The 10,408-nt window shown below is 41.1% G+C and overlaps 1 protein-coding gene across 1 annotated transcript; it reads left to right on the top strand.

The window, feature by feature from the left end:
* The first annotated feature begins 5,591 nt into the window (after positions 1-5,591).
* On the top strand, positions 5,592-9,796 carry LOC147642006 (uncharacterized). The gene is made up of 4 exons (XM_086802121.1): positions 5,592-5,822; positions 7,933-8,346; positions 8,442-8,816; positions 8,925-9,796. Exons 2-4 carry the CDS (start codon positions 7,939-7,941, stop codon positions 9,540-9,542), a joined length of 1,401 nt encoding a protein of 466 aa, XP_086658247.1. The 5' UTR covers positions 5,592-5,822; positions 7,933-7,938; the 3' UTR covers positions 9,543-9,796.
* Positions 9,797-10,408: the final 612 nt, after the last annotated feature.

Below are 10,408 nucleotides of genomic sequence, written 5' to 3'. Positions count from 1 at the left end.
TGTTACTGAGGACAGACCTGATGTTGTCAAGTATAATACTTTAGTCAACAAGCTCTTGCAAGAAGCGCAGTCCAAGAAAAACAGGGCTAGGCAGTGTGCAGTTGATCAAGCATTTGTTGCTGCCCAGCATAGAAGAAGTGGTAAGGCAGTCCCTTCCACTGTTTCTTCTCCTATTAGTAGGTCTGCAACTTCTTCTCCTTCCACAGGTAGCAACAATAGGTCTGAGAAGGCTCTTGATAAAGGCAATAAAAAAATGAGGCGTAACTATTGTAAGGCAACTGATCATGTCATTAAGAATTGCCCTAAGCTAAAGGCTAAAGAGGCAAAGAAGAAAGAGTCAAATGTAGCCACAATAGCGGATGCTTCTACAAATGCAGATTCTGCAAATGTTGTGCAGGACACAGAATGGGCGTTTAGCGTGTATTGCCAGTATGATCCATTTGTACATGATGCATGTTTGGCAGTTTCTGTTGACTCTCATGTATGGTATTTTGACAGTGGTGCTACAAAGCACATTACCTCGCATCGTGATATGTTCACTTGTATTGAGGCTGTCCCTAATGGGAATACTGTCACATGTGCCAATAATGCTTCTTACCTAGTGAAGGGCATTGGTAAAATTATGCTTATTGCTGCAAATGGCAGCGCTTTCACACTTTCAGATGCTTTGTATGTGCCAGGGATAAAGAAGAATCTATTGTCTGTCTCTGCGCTTGCTAGACTTGGACTTGTAGTCAAATTTATGGATGACAGATATACTGTTCATGATTTGACTTCTGGTGATACGATTATTGTATCTGGCACCTTGTTTCGTGGGCTGTATAGGCTCAATTCTTATGACAAGTGTGTGGAAGATTCAACAAATGCAGTTTCTGATGAAAAGGCAGTTTCAAATGCAAAACTATGGCAGGCATGCTCGTTTTGGTCATCTGAACTTTGCTATTTTGTTGTGTTTGCAGAAATTTGATATGGTTGCTTCATTGCCCCCTCTTGAGGCACCATTGAAACATGTTTGTGAAGGCTGTATTTTGGGCAAAATGCAGTGTTCTGTGTTTCCAAAGGATGGTTCTGTGTGGGCCAATCGCAAATTGCAGCTTGTACATAGTGATGTATGTGGGCCTATGCAAACTAAACACTTGTACTTCGTGACTTTCATTGATGATTACTCAAGGCATGCATGGGTATATCCACTGAAGGCAAAGTCCGAAGTGTTTTTGTGCTTCAAACAGTTTTTACTTATGGTTGAAAATGTATCCAATTGTACTGTGGGCACCCTCCGTTCTGATTGAGGAGGGGAGTACATGTCTAAAGAGTTTGATGCATTTCTGATTGAGGGGGGGAGTACATGTCTAAAGAGTTTGATGCATTTCTGGCTAGTCGTGGGATAAAACACCAATGTATAGTGCCGTATACCCCTCAGCAAAATGGTGTTGCTGAGAGAAAAAATAGGTCACTTATGGAGATGGCACGATGTATGGTCAAGAGCCAAGCTTTGCCACATGCGTTTTGGTTTGAGGCTGTCATGTGTGCTACATATGTACTCAACAGGTGTCCCACTAAGGCCTTGTAGTCTGTTACTCCATACGAAGCTTGGCATGGCAGGAAGCCTTCTATTGGTCACTTGCGTGTCTTTGGTTGCTTGGCCTATGCTTTAGTGCCTATGCAACAACGTAGAAAATTGGATGATAAGGCTGTCAAATGCATTTTTGTTGGTTACAGTGCTGAGAGCAAGGGTTACAGATTGTATCATCCGTAGTCAAAGCATATCTTGATTAGTCGAGATGTTGTTTTTGTGGAAGATGCTGTGCAGCCTTTGTTATCATGTACCAAAAAGATAGGTGTGAGCTCACGGGATGTATTTGATACGTTGTTGCCTTTGTTTACAAGTGGGAATTCAAATGTAAGTCCTAATGAGGCAAATGTTTAGCCTATGCAGATTTCAAACGACATCATAGATCAGCCTATTTTTGATGCAGAGTTACATGATGTAATTTATGAGGATAGGGCTGAAAATGAGCAGGCTAGAGGTATGCCAAAATGGCTGATGCAAACCTTGCGTAATAGTAAAATTGATGCACCTATGTCTAGTCGTACTCGTTCAAGTTTTCAGCATGCCTCTTATGCATCAGATTGTTATGCTTTGGCTGTGTCTAGTATGTGTGAAGAGGAAGAACCTCTTTCATTTGATGAGGCACAAAAATCAGAAATTTGGTTGGCTGCAATGCAAAGTGAATATGATGCTATAATGAAGAATGGTACATGGTCTTTGTGTGATTTGCCTATTGGTAAAAAGGTCATTGAATGTAAGTGGGTTTTTAAGTTGAAACGAAAGCCAGATGGCAGTGTTGATCGCTATAAGGCTAGACTTGTTGCAAAGGGTTATGCTCAAGAAAAGGGCATTGATTTTGATGAGACCTTTGCTCCCACTTGTCGTATGACTACCATTCGTAGCATTTGTGCATTGGCAGCTCATAAAGGTTGGAATGTACATTAGTTGGACATAAAGACTGCGTTCTTGAATGGAGATTTTCATGAGGAGGTGTATGTATCGCAGCCTCGTGGTTTTGTTTAAAGAGGGCAGGAAAACAAAGTGTGTAGGTTGAAAAAGGCTTTATATGGTTTAAAGCAAGCTCCATGAACTTAGTATGAAAAGATACATGCATATTTGACTGCACATGGTTTTTAGAATAGTCCAACAGAAGGCACTTTGTATGCTAAACGTGTGGATGATGTACATCTAATCATTGCTCTATATGTCGATGACATGCTGCTCACAGGACCAAATGAGGGTCATATTGCTGATTTTAAGACTGATTTGAATGCCTCTTTTGAGATGTCAGATTTGGGGTATTTGCATCATTATTTGGGGATACAATTTAAACAGTGTGATGGAGGTATTACTTTGTGTCAGACAAAGTATATTGAGACATTGTTGTGGAGATTTGGCCTTGAAGACTGCAAGCCTATTGCTACTCCAATGGAGACAAGTTTGAAGTTGTCTTCATGATACTGGTGTCACACTCTATCAGACAGCTGTGGTTGTCTCATTTATGTATGCATTTATGTATGCATTACGAGGCCGGACATTCAGTTTGCAGTCTCACAGGTGAGCAGGTTTATGCATAGACTAGGTCTTAGCATTGGAAGGCAGTTAAATGCATCTTTCGCTACTTGAGTAGCACCATACATCTTAGGTTGCTTTATCCCAAGGGGGGATCGTTGCTGCGAGATTTACATGCTTTTTCAGACTCAGATTGGGCTGGTTGCTATGACACAAGAGTGTCCACAAGTGGTTTTTGTTTCATGCTCGGTAGGTCATGCATATCTTGGTTGAGCAAGAAGCAACCTACTGTGGCCACTTCTAGTTGTGAAGCTGAGTACAGGGCAGCTTTCACAGCTACGGTTGAGTGTGTGTACCTCAGACGGCTTATGGCTGACTTGGGTGTTGGACAGGAGTCTGCCACCTCTATCTACACTGATAGTCAGAGCGCATTGGCAGCTGCGAGAAACCCAGTTTTTCATGCTCGCACAAAGCTGCATTATCACTATGTCAGAGAGAGACTTTCAGCAGGAGAGATTAGCTTGGCCTATGTGCCAACACAGGACAACCTCGCCGATCTTTTCACAAAGGCGCTTCCTCGTGAGAAGTTCGAAGCTTTCCCCGCAAAGCTTTGGGCTTGCTCCCCTTTGTGGACTGATCTACTTCGGGCATGGCACTTCCCTATATATGAGTGCCAGCTCTCGTTTACACCATCACTCTCAGGGGAGATTTGTTGCCATATATATAGGCAGTGATGTGTGTGAACACACTTAGGACCACCGGGGCACTTTTTCCCTCTTTAGGAGGTTTTTTCCCTTGGCTTGTATATCTTCTTCTCCAAGCTTTGTGTGCTTTCCTATCGTGTGTATCATATACCTTGTAAATAAGGGAAGTGGCCCAGTTTGTAATCGTTTTTTGAGGTTTCTTACTACAAGTAGTGGTTCAGCTCTAATGCATTATATGCAATCCTTTTGTGCTTGCCTTTTGGAGCTTCACTTGCCAAAATTAAACCTAGTTGGATTTTCCACGGATTGCTATAATGTCATGGTTAGTTTAGAGAATGGTCTTGTTACTCAATTTGCAATAGAACTGCCTCACTTGGTGGGGGTACATTGCATTGCCCATCGTGAGGCATTGGCAGCAAAGGATGCATTAGAGACTTTTTCTATCTTCAAGCTTGTTGAGAAGGGAGCCATAAAATCTTTCAGTGGGGATAAGAAGCTCTTATAAAAGACACAATGAACTCAAAGAGCTTGGTGATGTCTTTCATTTGCAAGTGCATGAGGAAGGTGCATGATGTTCGTTGGCGTTCACATGGTGAGGTAGCTCAAAGGCTTTTAAACTTATGCCTGCAATTTTGGGTATTTGGATGAGTGAAAGATGTGACTTGTATGGTTATTTCACACCTTTCAAGATAGAGTCCTTTTTGCATTTGATTGTAGATGTGTTTCACCACTTGAATATTCTAAACAAAAAGTTTCAATGTGAGCTTATTGATATAACATCCATTGGTACAGATCTTGTTTCCACGATGTAAATCTTAAAGACTAGATTGCGAGATGAATTTGGGCAAGCAACAAATTACTATTTAGACTTTGTTGTAAAAGCTATAGGTGGATATCTTTATTAGGGTGATAATCATACATATGGAGTACATGCTCTACATATTCATGCTTTTGGAGAGAAGGACCCATGTAGCAATCTAAACTCTTGGGAAAGCTGCCTAAGTGATCTCATGCTAAGTGTTCGATTCCAAGATTTGAAGCTCTTTGAGGCAGAAAAGGTCTTTAGTCCAAAGGACTATCCACAAGATCACAAATCTTGTTTTGCCATGGGTAAAATATGGATGCAGGTTTTGTTGGAGAAATTTGCAAACTTAGTGAATGTGAATGCTTGCAAGTTACAATATGAAGATTTATGATCAGGTTGAAACGAGCATGCTCAGGAATGAGTATTCATGTAGCAAGGTAGTTTTGTGGTCACATGAGGAATGGGATCAAATATATGGTGAAATGAAGAAGCTATGGCGTGCATGTCTAGTCATTGTTGCAAGTATGGTGGATTGTGAGAGAGCATTCTCCAAGATGAATTGGATCAAATTTGAAGATTGAAATCGCTTAGGCTTGGAAACATTGAATATGTTGACGTTTTTTTCTTACAATTGGCTGCAAAATGCTATGGAGGTGGATTAGGATGCCATATTTCTTTTGTGGGATGACATGAAGAGCCATTGTAATCCTGAGGTCATGACCGCTTAGAATGTGGTTTCATTTTTTGTTACCTTATAAGAATTTTGGAGTGGTGGTCTTTTTCTTTGGCAAAAGAAAGAGACTTACGTTATACATTATATATGCCATAATGGTTCATAAATTTAGAAGCATGTCTTTTTATTTAATACTTATTGAAACTTTATTCATGGTATTGTAAGATATTTTTTGTCTGATTTTTACAAAAGATATATTGATGAAAAGTATATTTTGTAGGTTGTAAATTTGAAAGTGTGAAATAAAATATGTTTTCAATACAGAAGGGCATAGGAGCAAAAGCTGTAAGAAACCCAAATTAAGGGATCCGGTCTCATAATAATGAGGAACTTGCAAAAATAGACCCAAAAGCGATCTGTAACGCATGGAGCCGTTGCATTCTATATATAAGGGCATCTAAATGAGAGCTGATTCCATGCGACTCTGTGTGAGCTAAGTCTTCTTTACAAACTGCCTCGTGTAGGTTCCCGACGAAATCAGAAGTAAGCTCGCCGCCGCCGCCAGCACCATAGCTCCAGGTTGGTCCTTCCTCCCTCTTTCTTAGCAAGATTTTCTTGTTCTTTTGTCAAATAACCCTAATCATCTGAGACATGAAACCCTGGCCATGCATGTCTATGATGCCGCGCTTCTGACCTTGTTCTATGAAGCCTACACACATTGATTTCCATGTTCTATGTAAGTGACGCAAGGCAATGCTTCTTACTTCTTGGTTAATTTCTGTGAAGAGTTTTGTTATGATAGTTTCATCTCATAGTTATGGATTGTTATGAGCCATAACCCCATACCATGATCCGTTTCAAGGGTAGCTATGAATTGCTATCTTAACTGTGGAAATTCTCACAAAGACTACCTTGAATGTATGTACCTACGTGTTTGAGTCTTTAAGACCATTGAGTACTCTCCTTGTTTGCAGCTTTTTAGATTTCATCCCGTTTAGCTTTTGTGGCTCTCGATATGAAAAATTGTGCACGCACTTGGTTTGTGTTGTTGAGGTTGAATTGCCAAATTTACCTCATATGGGGTTCTGCTAGCGGACACTATGTGAACTGCATAATGGAGAAGCAGTTGAGAGAGAGTAAAGCATCAGCTTTAGACACTTTTCTTGTTAAGTTCAAGAAATAACTTAAACAATTTGTCTGTGTGTGTGTGTGCATGCAAGAGGAGTTTGGCCAAGTGTTCAGCCATTTTCAGAGATAAGCTTTAGCTATCATGGGATCTTCAAGGCCTTCTTACTGTTAGCAAGCTAGGAGAGAATAGAGGCTTTATCGCCTTCTGCTAGACAAAGAGTTATGAAACGGAGTGCTATACACGTTGTGTGAAAGTTAGGAGATGCCGTCATCTATGGTGTGTGTAAGAGAGCTTGTGTTGGTTCTAAGCCCATTCAAAAAGAGAGTGGGATTTTCGGTTTTCTCATGTATATAAATTTTTGATTGTGAAGCTTAGGAATCGAGAATCAGTGTTAAAGTGATCAAACAAACTAAGAGCATGGTAGGAACAAAGCCACCAGCTCAAAGAAAAAGCAGGATATCTTGGAGCGAGTTCCTACAAAGGTGGAGATAATAAGGAAGCAGGCAACATCCTGAGAAAAGATCGGTTCAGTGCCTTTGTGTGTGCGGGTAAAGCTGATTATCATATGTCTGGAACCGCCATGAAGAGTTGATACGGTTCTTCTCGTGATGCAAGAGTGAGCTTAAGACGTTACTATCCACAATGTCTTATTGGCTGTGAGTTTTGAAATGTCAGAAACTCCAAGTGACAGGGTGGTTGATTATGGGAGTAATGCTAGGCCTTCAATGGCAAGCAGAGTGGCAAAGCTGTCTATGAATGATTGGCCAGAAGGGCCTGTAATTGGAGGAAGATCTGTTACGGTTGATTGCATTCAAGAAGCTTGGTTTTCTCTGCTCCTTCTGTTTGGCGACTTTATAACATTGTAGGGTGGCCAGATTGTTCCACATGGGAATTGCTGTTGTTTGATTTTTCTTGAAGTTACAAACTCACAGATAGTGATATTGAGCTAAATGTAATTAAGTCAGAACATGATAGCCAAGCGATTCACTTCTGCCTTGACATGAACTTGGACACTCGGGGTGGATCTGATGGTGTTACCTATTTGCAATGTTAGTTTGTAGAATGCATGCATATAAACATGTTCATTTGTTTTTTATGATCCTTGACAAAGGGCATCATTGTTGCTGCTTTATAACTGATGTAATGGTATATATTATTTTGACAAGTCATCGTTATCAATTGGATTATTAACGGAAATCAGACATAATCATTGCATGCGATACTCTTATGGGTTGTTCACACAAGAGCTGAGCATGTTTATGTAGTGAAACATGTGACAAGATGTGGATGTTTATGGTTTAGTGTAACATTCAATGCAGATGAAGGATAAACTGCATGAGAAAAGGATCAGCTTAAGGCAAAGGCTTTATAAGGAATTTTTGTTTTTTGTGAAAAACTTTTTTATTAACCTAACTTTGTTACAAGAGTAAAAACTCGTGTCAAATGAAAATCGTCACCTGTGTCTGGCATATCTGCTTTGCTTTGCAGTCTGTTTACTGCATTTTATTTTCATGGTGCCTATTGGTGGGCTTACCAAGCTGTAACTTTTTTTGTTTGCAGTCCACTATGAAGCCAGGACAGAAAAAGAGGGAAGTCGAGTTCAAAAGGATTTCAGAGGACATCCGGTGCATGAACTCCATTTTGAAGCCCTTGACAGCTTTGGACGAGAATACTTTTGATGATTTTCATGCTGAGGTCTACAACTTGGACTTGGAAAAAGACAGATTGCTGCATCCAAACACAATGCGTGCATATCAGCCAGCTTTTAAAAGGACCCTCATGAGAAAGCCAAATGGAGACTCAGGGGAAGAGCTGAATAGGCTTAGCTCACTGGAAACAGAAGATGAAGTGGTGGTTAAGCCCAGCCAGAACTCTTGCACCATGGCAAGTCTGCACAATAAGGCATTCTATGGCAAGAAAGAGAACTTGGAGTCTGGTCCAGCCTGGGCAAGAACAACTCTCAGTTCTTCCAAAGTAAGGATACATGGCCCCTGATGAAGGTCGTACTTAAATACCTGTAGCCTCTCTCCATAATGCTAACGTGTTCACTTCATGTTGGTATGAAACAGCCCAAGATCAGGGGTCATTCGCCAGACTCTGTAGACCTGAAGAGATTGCAAGAGGATATCAAAGCAATGAACAAGGTGCTGAAGCCTCTCACTAGACTTGAAAATGAGGTCTTTGAGGAGATCAACAATGCAGTTTATGGACCGGAATCAAGTGCCATTGATGCCGAGCCACTGAGCAATCCGATTGAACACAAGGCAATTGATTGGAAGAATTCTGATGTGCCTTCGCAAAATGTGGTGGAGAAATTGTTTCCTGATTCACAAAAGAGACGATCTTGTCCTACCTTCAAAGAAACATGTTGCTTTGTACAGGAAGGCAGCATACAAACTTCAAGCACTATGCTAACTGAGCAAACACAGCAAGGTTTTGATTCGGTAAGCTGTCACCAGAAACTTTCTGGAAGTAATAGTACCTAGAAGTCTCATGATTCCAACTATATGTTACGTTACAGCACTCATATGGTTTAATGGTTTGTCAAACAGGTTCAAGAGAAGGTGGAGGAGATTTCTTGTGAGTTGTGGACACAAAGTCCTGAGACAGTGAAGACTCCTCTACTCAGCCAGTTCAAAGCCCGGAGTGAGGAAGAGATTTTTTGTGGTTTGTTGATGCAGAGACCTGAGTTAGATAAGACTTCTTTGCATAGCCAGTTAGAAACCCAAATTAACGTAGAAGAATCTGCACAAAGATGTGAAGAGATTGGCACCTACAACCATGACCATATGGTGGTCGTCTTCTCAGTCAAGAATCCAGAGGGAAGAGCTCCAAGAGTTAGCAGGCAGAAATCATCAATATCATCAAAGTTTCACAGCATGTGCACACGATACTCTAGCAAACTTTTCACTTGGATGACCAGTTTCTGCAGAGAACAGAGCATCAAGGGATGCCTACGGCGCATGATTCCTCGCTCGCCAAGAGCTTTTGTTAAATTGAACTGTCAAAATCTGCCAGAGTTTTCAAACCAGGTGTCTCCCCTTTCTGCAGAGAAGAAGCTGGCTGAGGAATATGAATTGAAAGCAGTCCTGGTGAAGATCAATGAAGTGCTCCTGTCCATGGAAAGAACTTCCCCCAACAATGTGCAGGTGAATCAGGTTGGATGTTGATGGGGCATTTATGCAGCAACAGATCCTTCATCAAAAAGGAGTTGCAATGCATAGTTGAAACTTGATCTCGAACAAGGATCATCGTAAAGGCTTCCTTTGTCCTGTAACAATATTGTAAATTGAATGTGCAAATGATTGCCAAAAATGCTTCAGCAAGCCTGTGTCTGCTTGAGACTCTCCAGGACTAGGCTAATGCTGGAGCATCAATGGAAAAGATCGGTTCAGAATGCAAGGGCCTCATCTGGATTTTAGCCTCTTGTCTTGTTGCAATCATTGGCTAGGCTCCATGAAGTTTGTTTCAAGCTTTGTCTGTTCTAAGCTTCATATGCATCTCTTAGCGGCTTGCTTACTTTCTGATGTCTATTTACAACACTGAAACTAGCTGGTCAGAGGTTCACTCTCAGCACAAAGTTACATTTGATTGTTTGATGAAGTTTTTTTTTTCTTTTTATGTGAGACGTAATCATTGATTTAATTAGTAACACAATTGAGTACAACGGGGGATGCCACATGGAGATAGTTCACAGAACCTGCCCCCCCAAAGAAACAAGATGTCCTTGCGAGCACACCAGATTTCCAAGACCAAGTATGCTACAATTCATAAACAAGGATTACCCATGCGGATGTTGATTCTTCCAATGGATCCACTTGCCAGAAACTTACCAAGAAAGAGATTCAAATACTCGGAATACCTCAATAGTGTGTCTAACCACAAGCGTACCTCTGCAAACAAGAAACTTGTCCAAGGGCCAGACACCTCATAGTAGATGAGCCCACCCGAGGGTGGTTTAGGAAGCCCCTTGCGAGGAGTCTGAAAGCCCTCCTACAGCCATGTGTCCCACACTTTGACAACATGTCCAAAGCAT

The sequence above is a fragment of the Cibotium barometz genome, chromosome 1 (genome assembly GCF_041138505.1).
Source record: "Cibotium barometz isolate CiBa-2024 chromosome 1, ASM4113850v1, whole genome shotgun sequence".
NCBI lineage: Eukaryota > Viridiplantae > Streptophyta > Polypodiopsida > Cyatheales > Cibotiaceae > Cibotium > Cibotium barometz.
This window is presented reverse-complemented; position numbering and strand designations above follow the sequence as displayed.

Coding starts and splice junctions, on each gene's coding strand:
- LOC147642006 (XM_086802121.1), top strand. CDS start 7,939: ATGAAGCCAGGACAGAAAAAGAGGGAAGTCGAGTTCAAAAGGATTTCA. Junction 8,347..8,441: donor CAACTCTCAGTTCTTCCAAA/GTAAGGATACAT, acceptor GGTATGAAACAG/CCCAAGATCAGGGGTCATTC. Junction 8,817..8,924: donor CACAGCAAGGTTTTGATTCG/GTAAGCTGTCAC, acceptor TTTGTCAAACAG/GTTCAAGAGAAGGTGGAGGA.